At 40.5% G+C, this 22,888-nt stretch overlaps 1 protein-coding gene across 1 annotated transcript in view; it reads left to right on the top strand.

Moving 5' to 3' along the window:
* The window catches only part of SPTLC2 (serine palmitoyltransferase long chain base subunit 2), a 100,484-nt gene that overhangs the window by 63,661 nt on the left and 13,935 nt on the right, over nt 1-22,888 (top strand). The window contains exon 9 of the mRNA XM_053697362.1: nt 416-542. Coding sequence (XP_053553337.1) covers nt 416-542 — 127 coding nt within the window. The remainder of the gene's footprint in view (nt 1-415; nt 543-22,888) is intronic.

Consider the following 22,888-nt stretch of genomic DNA (forward strand, 5'->3'; position numbering starts at 1 on the left):
CCACAAAAGTGTTGCACAGAAGCTGCTGATGTCATGTGACACACGGGTTGTACCAACAGCTTCTCTGGGTGTAGTGGCTTGTGATTTGCTATTCATGTCTGGGAGATCTTTTGTTCTACATCAAAATCTATCAATTTTCAAAATGATTTATTCATGTCCTGTTTAAAGGGACATGAACCCCAGACTTTTTTTCTTTTACGATTAAGTCTTGTATCACTATCTTTTGTAGAAAAGCATTAGCTCAGGAGCGTGCACGTGTCTGGTGCACTATTTGCAAGAATCTCATCCATTTGTAAGAAACTTTTTTATTTTTGCGTTTCACGTCCCTTTAAATTATATTTAATGTACGTCCTTTCATTAGAGAGAGAATAAGCTTCAACTTCCTTCACAGAATAATGTTGTTGTTTTTTTACAGGTCATCATAGATTACCTAAGGGCCCATTCCCACAGCACCGCGTACGCCGCTTCAATGTCGCCCCCAGTGGCCGAGCAGATAATCACTTCTATGAAGTGCATAATGGGAGAGGACGGGAGCACATTAGGTAAGTGTTTGCTTCAGCAGCATGTCTGTAGGCAGAACTAGTAAATACCAAATGTAAGACTTTAGTGAGTGGCACTAGAACTATGCACACTATTTATTATGCTTTGTTTAAAAAATGAACAAAGCCCCCCAATTAATGATCTACCCACTTCTAGCTGTTTAAAATGGGTACATTTCTGTTTCAAATAATCAATTTGTTTTCTTATCCTTGAGTAGCAGAACAGATGCACAGTCTTTAGTGACAATAAAGCTCCTAGCGAGTGTTTTAGGCCTGTCCCAGCTTATATTTACGCTAATGACAGGCGCAGGAAGTTTCTAGGCGTGGCTAAACAGATGCCAAATATGGCCACCAGATATATCTGTGTGATAGTGCATCACACAAAGATCTGTGCAAATTCACTTTTACACTGGTATATTCAGAGCCGAATGCTGCTACCTGCGGGTATATTTCGCTTTCCTTTAGCAAACGAAGGCTGAATTCTAAAAAAACAAACAAAAAAACAACGCCCATACGTACTTGTTTCTCCTATAAAGATTTGAGAATGGTACTTTCCTCCTGCGTATATGTTCCTGAGTGTTTTGTATGGTGGGACTGATTGTTGTATGCACGTGCTTGTATCAGTGCTGTGCTGTGTAGGTCTATTGGCTTTACTGCTTCACTATGCAAAGGGTACAGTTTATATGCACCGTATATAACTGGTACGTCATAAAGGAGCCTATTATAGTGAGACTGTAAAGTCAAAGCAGTGACGATGTTGGAGGATAAACTGAGTGGTCTGCTTGATGACTGTTTTTGACAACTGCTAACTGGATTTGCTTGGATATTTTTCTGCTAGAAGGATCTGCTTATAAATACTAAAGATGGTTATCCCAAAATAAATGCATGTCTAAAAGAGGCCACAAGGGGGAGCAGTTTTATGTATTATAGAGAGGAGCCTTTCATTTGGAACATGTGACTTGAAATACCAAATCCAAAAAATATTTGTGTTTTAACATGTAGTGAATGAAAATGTGATAGCGCTAACTGATTTTTATTGTTGGACTGCAAAACAATGACAATATTACTAAACTATCAACTATCACTACTTTGCAGTGCTGAAAGAGACCATCTAATGCTCTAACCCATTAGATCATATCATTGTTGCACTACTGACCCTCAAACTTTGTTTTTAACTCCCAAAAAGGTTAAACCCATAGGTAAAGTCCCTCTTAGGAGCTATTGACAACTGTTTTTAGCTTGAGAGCTGTTTATCCTGGTATGCAGGTTCTGGATGTTAATGAGAACCAAACATTACAATAAAATATTTAAAAAAATATATATAAAAAATAGTATCAAGTGTCATACATGCGAATTTGCCACTCACTGTCCTAATAGGAATGCACGGGAGAACACTTGATATGTGAATTTAAATGTGTATTTAACCCTTTTGCATAGGGTTAAATGCATATTTAGAAACAAGTATTTGTTTAGTAACAAAATACTCTAGACTGTCCCTTTAAGTACTCAGACAAACATCCACTTCTGTTCTAAGCTGTCGCTCAACTTTAACCTTTCACCCTTCATGGAGTGTTGGGTTTTTAGATTTTCGTTTAGATACCTCATGAAAGTAAAACAAATGCAGGAGTCTCTGTTTGTGTTTCATCGGCAAACGAGCAATGACATTGGGGGAGGGGATATAACACACTGTACTGGTTTGTACTATTGTTCATTCTCTGCAAAAAGAAGTTATTTATTGCAGTGCTATGTAACAGTTGTGAGAGGCCATATGCTCACGCATCACTGGTACACGCACCGCACACGCATCACTGGTACATGCACCGCACACGCATCACTGGTACACGCAACCGCACACGCATCACTGGTACATTATTTGCCTTTTGACTAATGTCCCTTTAAATAAAGAGATGCTACAAAGCTCTTATACAGTAAATACAACAGGCTAATTAAGGGAACTTGAAATTTTTTAAAGGTGTAATATTAAATGTTTTATTATGTTTAGTAAAAAGACATTGCAAAATATTGTACATTTTTATATAGCCCCCTTTTTCTGTAAGTTAAAGGGACTGTAAAATTAAGCTTTCGTGTTCAGTTATATTTAATTTGCTTTGTGGTGCATGCTGCTACTTCAACAAAGGATGCCAAGAGAATGAAGTAAATTGTAAAGTTTGGGTTTCGTGTTGCTTTTTTCTTTTTCTTTTATGTAATTGGCAAGAGGAGCTAGTGACGTATGGGATATACAATCCTACCAGGAGGGACAAAGTTTCCCAAACCTCGAAATGCCTATAAAACAACCCCTCACCACACCCACAATTCACTTTTACAAACTTTGCCTCCTATGGAGGTGGTGAAGTAAGTTTGTGCTAAGATTTCTACGTTGATATGCACTTCTCAGCGTTTTGAATCCCGATTTCTCTCAGAGTACAGTAAATGTCAGAGGGTTGTGAAGGGAGTATCACCTATTGAATGCAATGGACTGGAGATCTATTTCATAGGTTCTCTGTTATCAGTCATAGTGATTCATCTCCTACATCCCTTATGCAGATTGATGATATACTCTCATATTCCGTTACCTCTACTGATAACTGTTTCAGTACTGGTTTGGCTATCTGCTATATGTCGATGGGTGTCATTTGGTAAGTATTTTTTCATTACTTAAGACACTCTCAGCTAGGGTTTGGCACTTTATGTATTAATATAAAGTTCTAAATATATGTAGTGTACTTATATTTGCCATGAGGGCGCAAAATGCTGAAGTTAATTGGCGCAATAATATTTTATGACGCAAAGTCACGTCCGATGACGCAAATTCGTCATTTGCGGCGTCTTAGCTGATGCCGAGTTCCTTCCACAAGGTTGCGTTTTCAATTACGCGAGTATGTCATTTCCGGATGTTAGCGCCAAAAAAATTTCAGTTGTGCGTCATACTTGGCGCCAAATAATTTCATTATTTAAAATTTAAAAAAATGTGCCTCTTGCCTTTTTTCTATGTTAGAGCGCTATGCTGTTTGCATTTTTTTCCCATTCCTAAAACTGCCATATAAGGAAATTGATAATTTTGCTTTATATGTTGTTTTTTCTCTTACATTTGCAAGATGTCTCAATCTGATCCTGTCTCAGAAACCACTGTTGGAACCCTGCTGCCTGATAACAGTTCTACCAAAGCTAAGTGCATTTGTTGTAAATTTGTGGAGATTATATTTCCAGCTGTGGTATGTAATAGTTGTCATGATAAGCTTTTACATGCTGATAATGTGTCCATCAGTAATAGTACTATGCCTGCTGTTCCTTCAACATCTAATGCACAACATATACCTGTGAATTTAAAAGATTTTATTGCTAATGCAATTCAGAAGGCTTTGTCTGTCATTCGATATGGAATTGATATCGAATATTGAATATTTAACATTTGACTGTTGTTTTCTATTCCACCATTACAATTAATACCTATACCCATTGTACTGAACATCAACTTATGGACAATTTTGTATAACTTCTAACTTCTAACCTCTGATTACAGCAGGGTCTTATCTAAAGTACAGTAGGATATATAAATATATCTGTTGAGAATATTCTTCCATTCTCTCCACCAGTACTATTTTTATTCACATGAACCCAATATATTTTTCATTGTACTGATTATTTTATTGCAACATATTTTATCCTGTAAAAAGTCTTGGATCCATAGACTAGGAATTTTATTGTATCTATTGTATCAACACATGTTATTGTTTTAATTTAGCAATAAATTTCTGTTATTTTAACTTTCAAATCTCACCAAGCCTTCGCTAGTTGGCGCCTGGTTCTTCCACTTCTTCTAATTCGTTTACCACTGGTGACAGCTAGGGTTTCACCATTTTCCGGGCAGAGTGGTGTCAGTTGGCGCTTACGTAGAAACTTCTTCTTAGTACTTTGTCTGTCATTCCGCCTTCTAATAAACATAAAAGGACTTTTAAAATTTCTAATAAAGTTGATGAAATTTCAAATGACCTACAACATACTGAATTATCCTCTTCTGACAAGGATCTATCTGATTTAGAAGACCCTTCTTCAGATATTGACACTGATAAATCTACTTATTTATTTAAAATGGAGTATATTTGTTCCTTGTTAAAAGAAGTGTTGATTACCTTGGATATTGAGGAAACTAGTCCTCTTGATATTAAAACTAGTAAACGTTTAAATTCTGTTTATAAACCTCCTGTGGTTACTCCAGAGGTTTTTCCAGTCCCTTATGCTATTTCTGATATGATTTCTACAGAATGGAATAGGCCTGGTACTTCTTTTATTCCTTCTTCAAGGTTAAAAAAAAATCGTATCCTTTGCCAGCAGTTAGATTGGAGTTTTGGGAAAAGATCCCCAAAGTTGATGGGGCTATTTCTACTCTTGCTAAACGTGCTACTATTCCTATGGAAGATAGTACTTCTTTTAAAGACCCTTTAGATAAGAAACTTGTATCTTATCTAGGGAAAGCTCATTTATATTCTGGTCATCTCCTCAGGCCTGCCATCTCTATGGCTGATGTTGCAGCTGCATCAACTTTCTCCAACATTGGTGTGTCCGGTCCACGGCGTCATCCATTACTTGTGGGAAATATTCTCCCCCACAGGGAAAGGCAAGGAGAGCACACAGCAAGAGCTGTCCATATAGCTCCCCCTCTGGCTCCGCCCCCAGTCATTCTCCTTGCCGCTCTGAACAAGTAGCATCTCCACGGGGATGGTGAGGAGTTTGTGGTGTTAGTTGTAGTTTTTTATTCTTCTATCAAGAGTTTGTTATTTTAAAATAGTGCTGGCTTGTACTATTTACTCTACAACAGAAAAGTGATGAAGATTTCTGTTTAAGAGGGCTATGATTTTAGCACAAGTAACTAAAATCCATTTCTGTTATTACGCAGGACTGTTGAAACCAGAGAACTTCAGTTGGGGGTAACAGTTTGCAGACTTATCTGCTTCAGGTATGACTAGTCTCCTTCTAACAACACAGGCTAATGCTAGATGACAGTCATTTTTCCCCTCAGGGAAAACGGTAAGCCATTTTTCTTTCACCTCAGCAAAAAAGATAACAGGCTTCCCCTTTTTGATTTTTATGCTGGTAGACACTGTCAGGGGCCAAATCGATTGTTTTTTATTACAATATGATGGCAATTGAAATGTTTTATAAGCTCATATACCCTTGGGGATGTTTTTTATTGATCTGGCTTGCTTTAGACACCTAAATCTAGTCAGGAAGGCCCCTTCACTCTAGTGTACTGAGGGAGGAGGCCTCATTTTGGCACTTCAGTTAATTTCAAGGCAGTGCATGCAGTTCCATGTGAGAGGGTCCTGTGGCTCAGAAAGTGACTCCAGAAGGCTTATTTCTGTGGATGATTGACCCCTAAGAAAGGTAAAAGCTGCAGCAATGCTGTAAGCAGGGATTGTGGTGTATAAAAACGGTTAAATCCAACAATTAGCTCCGGTTTGCTTGTTTTAAGAGCTAGAGTCTCCATATTTGCTGTGCAATACTTTCTAAGTATTAAGACACTGGGGTCCAAATTTCAGAAAAATCGGATATTGCCTTCATAGTTTTTTGATCATTCAGAAATAAAGTGTGTCATTTTATTATTTAAAGAGACAGTAACGTTTTTGTTTAAAATCGTTTTTATTGCATTGTTTGCCTGCCTAAATCTGTTTAACATGTCTGTGCCATCAGATAACCTATGTTCTGTGTGTGTAGAGACAAATGTGGTTCCCCCTTCGAGTGTTTGTGATAATTGTGCCATAGCGTCCAAACAAAATGAGGACAGCTCTGTTACATTTCATAATGTTGCCCAAGATGATTTATCTAATGAAGGTAGTGGGGATAGTTCTACATCCTCTCCTTCTGTGTCTACACCAGCTTTGCCCGCGCAGGCGACACCTAGCGCGCCAGTGCTTATTTCTATGCAACAATTAACAGCAGTAGTGGATAATTTTATAGCAAATCTTGTATCCAAACTGCCAGCATTTTAGAGAAAGCGTGATTGTTCAGCTTTAAATACAGATAAAAAGGATGAACAATCAGACGCTGATGATGCTTTATCTATTTTACCCTCACATCAATCGGAATTGGCTGTGAGGGAAGGGCTGTCTGAGGGTGAAATTTCAGACTCAGGAAAAATTTATCAACAGGCAGAACCTGATATAGTAGCATTTAAGTTTAAGCTAGAACATTTCCGCGCTTTGCTAAAGGAGGTATTAGCTACTCTGGATGACTGTGATTCTATGGTAGTACCAGAGAAGTTGTGCAAACTGGACACATTTTTAGAGGTCCCAGTGCACGACGACGCTTTTCCAATACCCAAAAGGGTAGCGAACATAGTGGAAAAGGAGTGGGAGAAGCCAGGTGTACCCTTTGCCCCACCTCCTATATTTAAGAAAATGTTTCCCATAGTAGACCCTAGAAGGGACGCATGGCAGACGGTCCCGAAGGTTGAGGGAGCTGTTTCAACACTAGCGAAGCGCACCACTATTCCTATAGAGGACAGCTGCGCTTTCAAAGATCCTATGGATAAAAAAAATTGGAGGATTGCTTAAAAAGATTTTTGTTCAGCAAGGGTTCATCCTTCAACCAGCTACGTGTGTTATTACTGTCACTTCAGCGGCGTCCTTTTGGTTTTAGGAACTGAAGAAGTCATGGACAGAATTCACGCATTAAAATTAGCTAATTCCTTTATATTGGATGCCGCCTTTCAAATAATGAAATTGGCGGCGAAAAACTCAGGTTTTGCTATAGTAGCGCGGAGGGCGCTTTGGCTGAAATCCTGGTCGGCAGATGTGTCGTCCAAGACTAAGTTACTTAATATTCCTTTCAAGGGTAAGACCCTTTTTGGGCCGGAATTTAAGGAAATTATTTCAGACATCACTGGGGGTAAGGGCCATGACCTCCCACAGGATAGGCCTTTTAAGGCTAAGAACAAGTCTAATTTTCGTTCCTTTCGCAATTCAGGAACGGACCGGCTAATAGCTCCACTGCCGCTAGACAAGAAGGTAACGCGGCCCAGCCCAATCCCCAAGGGTAAACAGACCAAGAAACCTGCTGCTGCTACCAAGACAGCATGAAGGGGTAGCCCCGATCCGGGACCGGATCTGGTAGGGGGCAGACTATCTCTCTTCGCTCAGGCTTGGGCAAGAGATGTTCCGGATCCCTGGGCACTAGAAATAGTCTCCAAGGGATACCTGCTAGAGTTCAAGGGACTTCCTCCAAGGGGAAGGTTCCACCTGTCTCGCTTATCTTCAGACCAGATAAAGAAACAGGCATTCTTACATTGTGTAAGAGACTTTTCAAAGATGGGAGTGATAAACCCAGTCCCCTCCGGGGAACAAGGTCTAGGTTTTTACTCAAACCTGTTTGTGGTTCCCAAAAAAGAGGGAACTTTCAGGCCAATTCTGGATTTAAAGATATTAAACAAGTTCCTCAGTGTTCCATCCTTCACAATCTTGCCGACAATCCAGCAGGGTCAATATTTGACTACCGTGGATCTAAAGGATGCGTATCTGCATATTCCAATCCTCAAAACTCATCATCAGTTCCTGAGGTTCGCCTTTCTGGACAAACATTACCAGTTCGTGGCTCTTCCATTCGGTTTAGCCACCGCTCCCAGAATTTTCACAAAGGTGCTAGGGTCCCTTCTAGCGGTCCTAAGGCCGAGGGGCATCGCTGTAGCACCTTATCTAGACTACATCCTAATCCAAGCGTCGTCTCTTTCCAAAGCAAGGGCCCACACAGACATTGTATTGGCTTTTCTCAGATCTCACGGGTGGAAGGTGAACATAGAAAAGAGTTCACTGTCACCGTCCACATGGGTTCCTTTTCTGGGAACAATAATAGATTCTGTGGAAATGAAGATCTTCCTGACAGAAGTCAGAAAGCTAAAGCTTCTAAACGTTTGTCGAGTTCTTCATTCTATTCCTCAACCCTCCATAGCTCAGTGCATGGAAGTAATAGGACTAATGGTCGCAGCAATGGACGTGGTTCCTTTTGCTCGAATTCATCTAAGACCATTACAGCTGTGCATGCTCAATCAGTGGAATGGGGACTATACAGACTTGTCTCCCCAAATTCAAGTAGACCAGGTAACCAGGGACTCACTTCTCTGGTGGTTGACCCAGGATCACCTGTCTCAGGGAATGAGTTTACGGAGACCGGAGTGGGTCATCGTCACGACCGACGCCAGCCTCTTGGAGTGGGGCGCGGTCTGGGACTCCCTGAAAGCTCAGGGCCTATGGTCTCGGGAAGAGTCGCTTCTCCCGATAAACATTTTGGAACTAAGAGCAATATTCTATGCGCTCCTGGCTTGGCCTCAGCTAGCGGAAGCCAGGTTCATAAGATTTCAGTCGGACAACATAACGACTGTTGCGTACATCAATCATCAGGGGGGAACAAAGAGTTCCCTAGCGATGAAGGAAGTAACCAAGATTATCCAATGGGCAGAGAATCACTCCTGCCATCTATCTGCTATTCACATCCCAGGAGTAGACAACTGGGAGGCGGACTATTTGAGTCGTCAGACTTTCCATCCGGGGGAGTGGGAACTCCACCCGGAGGTCTTTGCTCAGTTAACCCAATTATGGGGCATTCCAGACATGGATCTAATGGCGTCCCGTCAGAACTTCAAGATTCCTTGCTACGGGTCCAGATCCAGGGATCCCAAGGCGACTCTAGTGGATGCATTATTGGCGCCTTGGTCGTTCAACCTAGCGTATGTGTTTCCACCGTTTCCTCTCCTTCCCAGGCTCATAGCCAGGATCAAACAGGAGAAGGCCTCGGTGATTCTAATAGCTCCTGCTTGGCCACGCAGGACTTGGTATGCAGACCTGGTGAATATGTCATCGGCTCCACCATGGAAGCTACCTTTGAGACAGGATCTTCTAGTACAAGGTCCATTCGAACATCCAAATCTAGTTTCTCTGCAGCTGACTGCTTGGAAATTGAACGCTTGATTTTATCCAAGCGTGGGTTTTCGAATTCTGTGATAGATACTCTGGTCCAAGCCAGAAAACCTGTGACTAGAAAGATTTACCATAAAATATGGAAAAAATATATCTGCTGGTGTGAATCCAAGGGATTCTCCTGGAGTAAGATTAAAATTCCAAAGATTCTCTCCTTTCTCCAAGATGGTTTGGATAAAGGGTTGTCAGCTAGTTCTCTAAAAGGACAGATTTCTGCTTTATCTGTCTTGTTACACAAACGACTGGCAGCTGTGCCAGATGTACAAGCTTTTGTTCAGGCTTTGGTTAGAATCAAGCCTGTTTACAGACCCATGACTCCTCCTTGGAGTCTAAATTTAGTTCTTTCAGTTTTTCAAGGGGTTCCGTTTGAACCTTTAAATTCCATAGATATTAAATTATTATCTTGGAAAGTTCTGTTTTTGGTTGCTATTTCTTCTGCTAGAAGAGCTTCTGAATTATCTGCTTTGCAATGTAATCCACCCTATCTGGTTTTCCATTCAGATAAGGTTGTTTTGCGTACTAAGCCTGGTTTTCTTCCAAAAGTTGTTTCCAACAAGAATATTAACCAGGAAATAGTTGTTCCTTCTCTGTGTCCGAATCCAGTTTCAAAGAAGGACCGTTTATTACACAATTTAGATGTTGTTCGTGCTTTAAAGTTCTACTTAGAAGCAACAAAAGATTTTAGACAAACCTCATCTTTGTTTGTCGTTTACTCTGGTAAGAGGAGAGGTCAAAAAGCTACTGCTACCTCTCTCTCTTTCTGGCTGAAAAGCATTATCCGATTGGCTTATGAGACTGCCGGACGGCAACCTCCTGACCGAATCACAGCTCACTTTACTAGGGCTGTGGCTTCCACTTGGGCCTACAAGAACGAGGCTTCTGTTGATCAGATATGTAAGGCAGCGACTTGGTCCTCTCTGCACACTTTTGCCAAATTCTACAAATTTGATACTTATGCTTCTTCGGAGGCTATTTTTGGGAGAAAGGTTTTGCAAGCCGTGGTGCCTTCCATTTAGGTAACCTAATTTGCTCCCTCCCTTCATCCGTGTCCTAAAGCTTTGGTATTGGTTCCCACAAGTAATGGATGATGCCGTGGACCGGACACACCAATGTTGGAGAAAACAGAATTTATGCTTACCTGATAAATTACTTAATCCAACTGTGTGTCCGGTCCACGGCCCGCCCTGGTTTCCTAATCAGGTTGAAATTTTTTTTTCTTTATACACTACAGTCACCACGGCACCCTATAGTTTCTCCTTTTTCTCCTAACCGTCGGTCGAATGACTGGGGGCGGAGCCAGAGGGGGAGCTATATGGACAGCTCTTGCTGTGTGCTCTCCTTGCCTTTCCCTGTGGGGGAGAATATTTCCCACAAGTAATGGATGACGCCGTGGACCGGACACACCGTTGGAGAAAGTAATTTATCAGGTAAGCATAAATTCTGTTTTTTGGTTGGAAAGTTTAGCGCAACAGGAAACGGATCCTGATTTGTCTAGCATTGTTCGCTTGCTTCAACATGCTAATCATTTTATTTGTGATGCCATTTTTGATATCATCAAAATTGATGTTAAATCTATGTCTTTAGCTATTTTAGCTAGAAGACCTTTGTGGCTTAAATATTGGAATGCTGACATGGTATCTAAGTCTAGATTATTATCTTTTTCTTTCTGAAGTAATAAGTTATTTGGTTCTCAGTTGGATTCGATTATTTCAACTGTCACTGGGGGGAAGGGAGTTTTTTGTTGCCTCAGGATAAAAGACCTAAGGGTAAATCTAAAGCTTCTAACCGCTTTCGTTCCTTTCGACAAAAAAAGGAACAGAAACCTAATCCTTCCCCCAAAGAATCTGGTTCCAATTGGAAACCCCCTTTGAGTTGGAGTAAATCCCAACCGTTTAAGAAACCAAAGCCAGCCCCCAAGTCTGCATGAAGGTGCGGCCCTCATTCCAGCTCAGCTGGTAGGGGCAGATTAAGATTCTTCCAAAACATTTGGGCAGATTCTGTCCAAAATCATTGGATTCAGAGTATTGTCTCTCAAGGGTACCAAATAGGATTCAGAGTAAGACTTCCTGTGAGAAGGTTTTTTCTCTCACGCATCCCAGTAAAGGCTCAAGCTTTTCTGAAGTGTGTTTCAGACCTGGAGCTTTCAGGGGTAATCATACCAGTTCCGTTTTAGGAACAGGGTCTGGGGGTTTTATTCAAATCTATTCATTGTCCCAAAGAGAGAAAATTCTTTCAGGCCAGTTCTGGATCTGAAAATTGTGAATCGTTATGAAAGAGAGCTAACTTTCAAAATGGTGACTATAGGGACTATTCCTCCTTTTGTTCAGCAAGGGCATTATATGTCCACAATAGACTTACAGGATGCATATCTTCATATTCCGATTCATCCAGACCATTATCAGTTACTGAGATTCTCTTTTCTAGACAAGCATTACCAATTTGTCGCTCTTCCGTTTGGCCTAGCAACCGCTCCAAGAATCTTTTCAAAGTTTCTCGGTGCCCTACTCTCTGTAATCAGAGAACTGGGTATTGCGGTATTTCCTTATTTGGACGATATCTTGGTACTAGCTCAGTCTTTACATTCTGCAGAATCTCACACTAATCAACTAGTGTCGTTTCTTCAAAGACATGGTTGGAAGATCAATTTACCAAAAAGTTCTTTGATTCCTCAGACAAGGGTCACCTTTTTAGGTTTCCAGATAGATTCAGTGTCCATGACTGTCTCTAACGGACAAGAGACGATTAAAATTGGTTTCAGCTTGTCAGAACCTTTAGTCTGAGTCATTCCCTTCAGTGGCTATGTGCATGGAAGTTTTAGGTCTCATGACTGCAGCATCAGAAGCGATCCCCTATGCTCGTTTTCATATGAGACCTCTCCAGCTTTGTATGCTGAACCAATGGTGCAGGGATTATACAAAGATATCACAATTAATAACCTTAAATCCCAATGTTCGACTCTCTGACTTGGTGGTTAGATCACCATCGTATAGTTCAAGGGGCCTCTTTTGTTCGTCCAACCTGGACTGTGATCACAACAGATGCAAATCTTTCAGGTTGGGGAGCTGTCTGGGTATCTGACAGCGCAAGGGGTTTGGAAACCTCAAGAGGCGAGGTTATCAATCAGTATTTTAGAACTCCGTGCTATCTACAGGGCTCTTCAGGTGTGGCCTCTGTTGAAGAGAGAACCGTTCATTTGTTTTCGGACAGACATCACAACTGTGGCATATGTCAATCATCAGGGTGGGACTTGCAGTCCCCAAGCCATGAAAGAAGTATCTCGGATACTTGCTTGGGCGGAATCCAGCTCCTGTCTAATTTCTGCGGTCCATATCTCAGGTATAGACAATTGGGAAGCGGATTATCTCAGACGTCAGACTTTACATCTGGGGGAGTGGTCGCTTTTCAGATGTGTTTTCTCAGATCTAAACAAGAAACTTCCCAGGTACCTGTCCAGGTCTAAGGATCCTCAGGCGGAAGCAGTGGATGCATTAGCAGTTCCTTGGTGTTACCAACCTGCTTATATCTTCCCGCCTCTAGTTCTTCTTCCAAGAGTGATCTCCAAAATCATCATGGAACAATCGTTTGTGTTGCTGGTAGCTCCAGCATGGCCTCACAGGTTTTGGTATGCGGATCTTGTCTGGATATCCAGTTGCCAACCTTGGCCACTTCCTTTAAGGCCGGACCTACTGTCTCAAGGTCTGTTTTTCCATCAGGATCTCAAATCATTAAATTTGAGGGTATGGAAATTGAATGCCTAGTGCTTAGTCATAGAGGTTTTTCTGACTCCGTGATTAATACTATGTTACAGGCTCGTAAATCTGTTTCTAGGAAAATTTATTATCGAGTTTGGAAGACTTATATTTCATGGTGTTCTTCTCATAAATTCTCCTGGCATTCTTTTAGAATTTCTAGTATTTTACAGTTTCTTCAGGATGGTTTGGATAAAGGTTTGTCTGCAAGTTCCTTCAAGGGACAAATCTCTGCTCTTTCTGTTTTATTTCACAGAAAGATTGCTAAGCTTTTTGATATTCACAGTTTTGTACAAGCTTTGGTCCGTATCAAGCATGTTATTAAATCAATCTCTCTCTTCCTTGGAGTCTTAATTTGGTTTTGAAGGCCTTTACAGGCTCCTCCTTTTTGAGCCTATACATTCTTTGGACATTAAACTACTTTCTTGGAAAGTGTTGTTCCTTTTGGCCATCTCTTCTGCTAGAAGAGTTTCTGAATTATCTGCTCTTTCTTATGAATCTCCTTTTCTGATTTTCCATCAGGATAAGGCAGTTTTGCGGACTTCATTTGAATTCTAACAACATTAATAGAGAAATTGTTGTCCCTTCTTTGTGTCCTAATCCTAAGAATTATTTGGAGAGATCCTTACATTCTTTGGATGTGGTAAGAGCTTTGAAATATTATGTTGAAGCTACTAAAGATTTCAGGAAGACGTCTAGTCTATTTGTTATATTTTCTGGTTCTAGGAAAGGTCAGAAGGCTTCTGCCATTTCCTTGACATCTTGGTTAAAGCTTTTGATTCATCAGGCTCAGTCTCCACGTCGTGGGCTTTTAAGAATGAGGCTTCAGTTGATCAGATTTGCAAAGCAGCAACTTGGTGGTCTTTGCATACATTTACTAAATTCTACAGTTTTTATGTATTTGCTTCTTCGGAAGCAGTTTTTGTTAGAAAAGTTCTTCAGGCAGCTGTTTCAGTTTGATTCCTCTGCTTATGTTTTTTTAAAAAAAATTCTTTCATTTACGAGAAAAACTTATTTTTTTGGTTGTGGATTTAATTTTCTCAGCAGAAAATGGCTGTTAATATTTTATCCCTCCCTCTCTAGTGACTCTTGTGTGGAGTTCCACATCTTGGGTATTTCTATCCCATACGTCACTAGCTCATGGACTCTTGCCAATTACATGAAAGAAAACATAATTTATGTAAGAACTTAACTGATAAATTCATTTCTTTCATATTGGCAAGAGTCCATGAGACCCACCCTTTTTATGGTGGTTATGATTTTTTGTATAAAGCACAATTATTTCCAAATTCCTTTGTTGATGCTTTTCACTCCTTTCTTTATCACCCCACTACTTGGCTATTCGTTAAAATGAATTGTGGGTGTGGTGAGGGGTGTATTTATAGGCATTTTGAGGTTTGGGAAACTTTGCCCCTCCTGGTAGGATATTATATCCCATACGTCACTAGCTCATGGACTCTTGCCAATATGAAAGAAATTAATTTATCAGGTAAGTTCTTACATAAATTATGTTATTTTTTTTTCTTTTCATTTTTGTCCTCATTTCATGTAATTAAGCTCTGGAAATGGTGGCTTTTCTAATTTTTAGAACCAAAAAAACACTGCATACTTAATGCTAACCCTGCTACATATATGCCCCTAATTTGATTAAACAAATAAGAACTGCTAAACAATGCCCTTTATACGAACATAATGACTGTGTCCAGCCTTGTCAGATGTAGACTCAAGCACAGATTGGCTCCTCCAGATGAAGCAAGTGTTTAGTGGAGTTTGGCTATTGAAAAGCAAGATGTTTGTTTTACATTATGTTATTTATAGTAAGACAACAGAAATGTATTGCAATTACAAGGGGTTTACTGTCCCTTTAACTAGGAAAATTGTGGGGTTTCAAATACCGACAACTGGAAGTACACCCTGCAGAGTGCACAAATGTAATCCACACAGGTGAGGATAAAGCAAACCAGTGCAAGCTGTGTCTTCTCCAATAACAAGTGCTGTAAGGCAAATGGTTGGAAGTATTTTCATTGTTGAAAAACAGTTGCATCAAACAAGGTGTTAATACATTCAGAAAGTGATAGCACTTGACTTGTATGCTATTTTATTGACAGAAAGTCTTGTAATTACTGGTTGTTTTTAGGTCCCTTTTAATGAACATCTGGTGACCAATATCAGCTAATACAAAGCATTGTGATTGGCATATTCTGTGTTTAACCATCAGAATGACAGAATATTTCAGAACTTCCAGTGTCTTTCAGTCCCATCAGCATTTAGAGTTTGGGTCTCACATCAGTCTGTAATAGTGACCAGTTCTCTCACCAGTCGTTTCCATTTCTGTTTAGGGCTTGACAAATTTAGAAGCCAGTTTTTTTCAGCAACAGACACATTACTGCTTTGTGCATCTCACAAGCATAATAAAGTTTTAATGAAATGCTAGATTTAAAGGGACAGTATAGTCCAAATTAGACGTTCATGATTCTGATATTAAACAATTTTAAATAACTTTCCAATTTACTTCTATTATCAAATTTACTTGTTCTCTTGGTATCCTTTGTTGAAGAGAAAACCTAGGTAGGCTGATAGGAGTTCAGGAGCATGCACGTGTCTTTAGTAGTCTATAATAGCAGTTTTTGTAACCGTTTATAACATTATAACCTAGATGGCTAAAGACACGTGCACTCTCCTGAGCTCACCTAGGATTTATTTTTGACAAATAAGAGAACTAAGCAGAATTGATAACGAAAGTAAATTTGAAAGTTGTCTAAAACATCATGCCCTATCCAGTCCATTAAAGTTTAATTTTGACTTTACTGATGTAGTCAATGCAATGATGTATCTGACAATAATATGCCATTTTTTAGTTGGTTGTCTAAATATTAAATAAATGTTTCCTATGTTTAATAACCTGTTGTGTTATCTTCTGTCCTCTGCTGAGGCCAGTTAGGGACAGTTATAAATAAGCCACTGGATTAACAGTCCCACAATTTGTAGTGTTCCTTTTTAAAGGGACAGTAAACACATTGTAATTACAGACATGAGCTTGAAAATGTTTTAAAGGCATCATCACTTTTTTTTTTTTTTTGCTGCAGTTGTTTTTCAGTAGCCAAACTCTAAAGCCAATTAGGGGCAGGTATATAGCAGGGTTGAATTTCAAAAACATGCCATGTGCACTGTTATTTATCAGATTTGGATGCCTCTGCGTTTTCAGATTGAAAGGATCATTCCAATACAAAATGACCTAATTCAGTAGAGCATATCATTTTAGCACTACTGACCCTGCATATCTGTGTTTAACCCCTACATCTGCTGGTCCTGGCGAGTCAGCCCGTGCACCAATTGACAGCAACAGTCGCACGCCAATCACCAACTATGGCTGCTCAGGACCCACAGTTGTCTGCACCTTCCAAGTGGGACTTTTATTATGTGTTTAACCCATTTGCAGGAATTAAACACACAAACTTTCAGAGTTAATGTACAATTTAGAGCATGTGTATTTTGTTTTACAGTGTCCCTTTAAATTACAGGAAAATGGCAAAATACCTAAGTTTTTTTTTTTTTTTTTTTTACTACGCATAATAAATCCTATAATGTTGCAAACCCTTCAAAGTATTTGCTTTTCCTCAAAGTAAAGTCTGGGATGAAATCTGTTTTTGCTGCTTTGCTGGGCAATCTGTATTTCCATACCAAAGATGCTTTCCCTCCCTTCTTTAATGGAGATCAGATTGAGACCCATCCACAGGAGATGAAGGTTGCATAGTGCAACTGCTCAGACGTCTTTGGAGTCAGCCCATGAGAGAGGCCTCTTCTTTCTCGTAATCAAATCCCCCCCCCCCCATGTCAGATCTCCACTCCTTCACATCCCTGTGTCTGCACACGCCACAGGGATCAAACGTTTCCGTGCACAGCAGTACAGACTCCTCGGGTTTAACCCATTCATACCCAGCACTTTTATTTATGTTCTCTAGCCAAGTCTCCTTGTCCTCTCAGTAATGCAGAGTTTCAGGCTAACAATGCGTGAGTCATGGGGCACTAAGTGTGGTCAGTTAGAGATTAGTGTACACAAGTTGCTTTACCCACATTTTAGGGTGAAAGAATGAGATTTACACAGGTGTTTTTTTTATCTTTACCCTCATTAAGAGTCGGCAGCAGGTAAACATGGATTATTTACCCGGCCGTGCAAGACAATGCCCTTCACTGATGGGATTGTCTGCTTGGGCTCTCGTTTGTGCTCCGTGGGGTATGAATTATATCTGAGAGAGATAAAACAATTCTTCACCAAAGGGTCAAATTCTCTCCTGAGAGAAAACCAAACAAACCACATTTTTATTCTTCAAGTCTCATGGTAATTTTAAAATATAATTTTACACAATTATTTAATTTTAACCTAATCCTTGTAACATTCTCCAACCACATTGTTATTCTTAAATTGATATTCTTTTCTGTGGACGATACTCAGCCAGAAAAAGCAGAGGCTTGTTTGAGACGAGTAGGTTTGTACAGCTGCATAGCCTGATTGGGGGGGGGGGGGGGGTCTTGCAATTAATTTTTGTGCCCCAAGGCAGAATATTCTTTCCCTTATCTAGAGGACTCCAAAAATATAGGTCAGTTACAACTCCTATGGCTACAGAAAAAAATAATTTATACTTGTGCTGAATTCTACTGGGGTAGACATAAGTGTATCCCTCTATAGGCTGTATAATTGTTACGGATACTGAAGTATGCTCTGGCACACATGACCCTGATGTTCTGGTGTGCCCAGTGCGAGCAACTCTGTATTATTTGATATTTCCTCCCCACTATGAGATATGTTTGCTACATTGTCTGGTTCCTAAACGGATTACATATCTACATATTTGATGTAATAAAGTATAAGAATCCGATTATTTTTGTGGTCTGTTTATCTGAAGCAATAGTTTTATTCAAGGGACACGAGGAGCCTAAATATTTATCCATTCCATCTAAAGTAGAATATTTCAAACTGCAGTTCTTTGTGTTCTGAAAAATGGATGTTCCTGCACTTAATAAGCGCAGGGCTTGGCAAACCCAGGAGCCCTGGAAGCCACTGGCGCCTAGAATGTTACCCCTGGCTCCTAACTTTTGTGTTCTTCTCCATATATCTATATACAAATAACTCTGTCTGGCTGACAAATATTCTTATTCTTTCCTAAAATTGTTACTGATTTGTAAACCCCCTGTAAGCAGCTTCTTTATGTGGGACCTATCCCGAGACCCAGTTGTGTACAAGCTGGCACGTCTTGTTAGTTTCACTTTAACGTTAAACGGCTTAAAGAGTCACAACCCATATTTTTTCTTTCCTGATTCAGATAGAGCAGGCAATTTTAAGCAACTTTCTAATTTACTCCTATTATCAAGTTTTCGTCGTTCTCTTGCTATCTTTATTTGAAAAAGAAGGCATCTAAGCTATTTTTTGGTTCAGTACCTTGGACAGCACTTGTTTATTGGTGGATGCATTTATCCACCAATCGGCAAGAACAAACCAGGTTGTTCACCAAAAATGGTCCGGCATCTAAACTTACATTCTTGCTTTTCAAATAAAGATATCAAAGAATGAAGAACATTTGATAATGAGAGTAAATTAGAAAGTTGCCTACAATTGCATGCTCTATCTGAATCAAAAAAGAAAAAATTTATGTTCAGTGTCCCTTTAAGAGAAGTTTCATTGTGTAGTCATGCAGTGCTTATTACTTTACTGTATTAAATGTACTCGTATGTCCTATCAATTATGAATTTAAACTTTTGTGACTCGGGTCATTTAAACAGACTTTTCAATTCACTTCTATTACCAAATGTATTTTGTTCTCTTGGTATCCTTTGTTGGAAAGAATATGTACATGTTCTACACTGTTGTGTGTAGCCTATAATCACCAGCTAGCTCACATTTGTCTCTTGTCATTGGCTCATATTTCCGTTAGCTTCCGGTAGTGCATTGCTGGTCTTTGCAGCGATTAAACACATAGTTATATGCAAGCAGTAATACAACACATTACACCATTTTCATTTTTTGTTTTGTTTGTTTTTTAAATATCCCTTTTAATCTAGGTCAAAATGACTGTGTGAGAGGCACTAACACTGCATCTGACTGATGTATATGGTGCACCTCTGTGTGTGAGGGAGGGCCTTTTACATACTGTTTTGATGATGTGTATGTGTCACTGTGTTGTGCGCGCGTGTGTATGTGTCACTGTGTTGTGCGCGCGTGTGTATGTGTCACTGTGTTGTGCGCGCGTGTGTATGTGTCACTGTGTTGTGCGCGCGTGTGTATGTGTCACTGTGTTGTGCGCGCGTGTGTATGTGTCACTGTGCGCGCGTGTGTATGTGTCACTGTGCGCGCGTGTGTATGTGTCACTGTGCGCGCGTGTGTATGTGTCACTGTGCGCGCGTGTGTATGTGTCACTGTGCGCGCGTGTGTATTTGTCACTGTGCGCGTGTGTGTATGTGTTACTGTGCGCGCGTGTGTATGTGTCGCTGTGTTGTGCGCGCGTGTGTATGTGTCGCTGTGTTGTGCGTGCGTATGTGTCGCTGCGCGCGCGTATGTGTCGCTGCGCGCGCGTATGTGTCGCTGTGCGCGCGCGCGTGTGTCGCTGTGCGCGCGCGCGTGTGTCGCTGTGCGCGCGCGCGTGTGTGTCGCTGTGCGCGCGCGTATGTGTCGCTGCGCGCGCGCGTGTATGTGTCGCTGCGCGCGCGCGTGTATATGTCGCTGTGTGTATACTACCTACACCGTGTACATGTAATAATGAGGCAGTGAGCACGTTGCACAGCTGTGTACCGTGCGTATACTACCTACACCGTGTACATGTAATAATGACGCAGTGAGCACGTGGCACAACTGTACCGTGCGTATACTACCTACACCGTGTACATGTAATAATGAGGCAGTGAGCACGTTGCACAGCTGTACCGTGTGTATACTACCTACACCGTGTACATGTAATAATGACGCAGTGAGCACGTTGCACAGCTGTACCGTGTGTATACTATCTACACCGTGTACATGTAATAATGACGCAGTGAGCACGTTGCACAGCTGTATCGTGTGTATACTACCTACACCGTGTACATGTAATAATGACGCAGTGAGCACGTTGCACAGCTGTACCATGCGTATACTACCTACACCGTGTACATGTAATTATGACGCAGTGAGCACGTTGCACAGCTGTACCGTGTGTATACTACCTACACCGTGTACATGTAATTATGACGCAGTGAGCATGTGGCACAGCTGTACCATGCGTATACTACCTACACCGTGTACATGTAATAATGACGCAGTGAGCACGTTGCACAGCTGTATCGTGTGTATACTACCTACACCGTGTACATGTGATGGTAAAGCAAAGAGCATACTATGAAGTCTTCTTGCACATCTGCACACATAACCATGTGATGATACCATTATGTGCGCTTGTGAAGGGATCGTGAGCACTGCATGTGCACGTCTATGTGATGGGAAAATCCAAATGATGAATTCACCTCTGACATTGGATAATTGCCCCACAGCAATCGGATGAGGCCTTGCTTTGTGCAATTACATTTCCTTGGAATGAGAGAAGTCAAATTGTTTCCAGATCATGAGGATGCACATGGTAATAAGCATTTGCACAAAGAAACGTAGTAGGTCAAAGTTTTTTTCCTTTTTAGTAAAATCCATGAGCCCCCCTCCTCCTGCTGCTGCTTGTCACCTCTTCCAGGGTGCCCTGGCTATGCATCACTAACCCAGCGCTGGTGTCATCACAGACCTCTGGCTGCACTGATGGGCTGTCGGCTTACTCATCACGGGCTGGTCTGGCAACCAAAGATGGAGGCACAGTACACAATGTATTCCGCAGCAATCTGTGATATCCACAAGAGTTTTATATTATAGTAGGTTGTGTGCAAAAAGGTTAACCTGCTCCAGACCAGCAATACACATTCCAAGCGCATCTTTAACGGGTGGTTAAACGCATTTCACATCAAACGGTCACAAGGGCAGAGGGCCCATACGCCCATTACCACTGGCCCTCAGTCGGAAACCAATTGCCCAATATCTCAATCCACCCCTGAAATGCATCTCAGGGGGAAGTGCAAAAACTACAATTTTCACATTTTAAATTCCATCGAAAAAAACTGCATAATATAAAATAAAATGCAATTGCAAATTGTTTCTATTGCGCATATTTAAACTTTTTATGAGGAATTTAACCCCTTAAGGACCACAGCACTTTTCCATTTTCTGTCCGTTTGGGACCAAGGCTATTTTTACATTTCTGCAGTGTTTGTGTTTAGCTGTAATTTTCCTCTTACTCATTTACTGTACCCACACATATTATATACCGTTTTTCTCGCCATTAAATGGACTTTCGAAAGATACCATTATTTTCATCATATCTTATAATTTACTATAAAAAAATTATAAAATATTAGGAAAAAATGGAAAAAAACACACTTTTTCTAACTTTGAACCCCAAAATCTGTTACACATCTACAACCACCAAAAAACACCCATGCTAAATAGTTTCTAAATTTTGTCCTGAGTTTAGAAATACCCAATGTTTACATGTTCTTTGCTTTTTTTTTGCAAGTTATAGGGAAATAAATACAAGTAGCACTTTGCTATTTCCAAACCACTTTTTTTCAAAATTAGCGCTAGTTACATTGGGACACTGATATCTTTCAGGAATACCTGAATATCCCTTGACATGTATATATTTTTTTTTTAGAAGACATCCCAAAGTATTGATCTAGGCCAATTTTAGTATATTTCATGCAACCATCTCGCTACCAAATGCGATCAAATAAAAAAAATTGTTCACTTTTTCACAAATTGTTTCACAAACTTTAGGTTTCTCACTGAAATTATTTACAAACAACTTGTGCAATTATGGCATAAATGGTTGTAAATGCTTCTCTGGGATCCCATTTGTTCAGAAATAGCAGACATATATGGCTTTGGCATTGCTTTTTGGTATTTAGAAGCCCGCTAAATGCCACTGCGCACCACACGTGTATTATGCCCAGCATTGAAGGGGTTAATTAGGGAGCTTGTAGGGAGCTTGTAGGGTTAATTTTAGCTTTAGTATAATGTAGTAGACAACCCAAAGTATTGATCTAGGTCCATTTTGGTATATTTCATGCCACCATTTCACCGCCAAATGCGAACAAATAAAAAAAAGCGTTAAATTTTTCACAATTTTAGGTTTCTCACTGAAATTATTTACAAACAGCTTGTGCAATTATGGCATAAATTGATGTAAAAGCTTCTCTGGGATCCCCTTTGTTCAGAAATAGCAGACATATATGGCTTTGGCTTTGCTTTTTGGTAATTAGAAGGCAGCTAAATGCCGTTGCGCACCACACGTGTATAATGCCCAGCATTGAAGGGGTTAATTAGGGAGCTTGTAGGGTTAATTTTAGCTTAAGTGTAGGTATCAACCTCCCACATGACACATCACACCCCCTGATCACTCCCAAACAGCTCTCTTCCCTCCCCCACCCCACAATTGTCCCCGCCATCTTAAGTACTGGCAGTAAGTCTGCCAGTACTAAAATAAGAGTTTTTTGGGGATTTAAAAAAAAAAAAATAATAATAATTCTGCTCTGTAGGATCCCCCCTTAGCCCCCAACCTCCCTGATCCCC

This window comes from Bombina bombina, chromosome 1, assembly GCF_027579735.1.
Source record: "Bombina bombina isolate aBomBom1 chromosome 1, aBomBom1.pri, whole genome shotgun sequence".
Taxonomy (NCBI): Eukaryota; Metazoa; Chordata; class Amphibia; order Anura; family Bombinatoridae; genus Bombina; species Bombina bombina.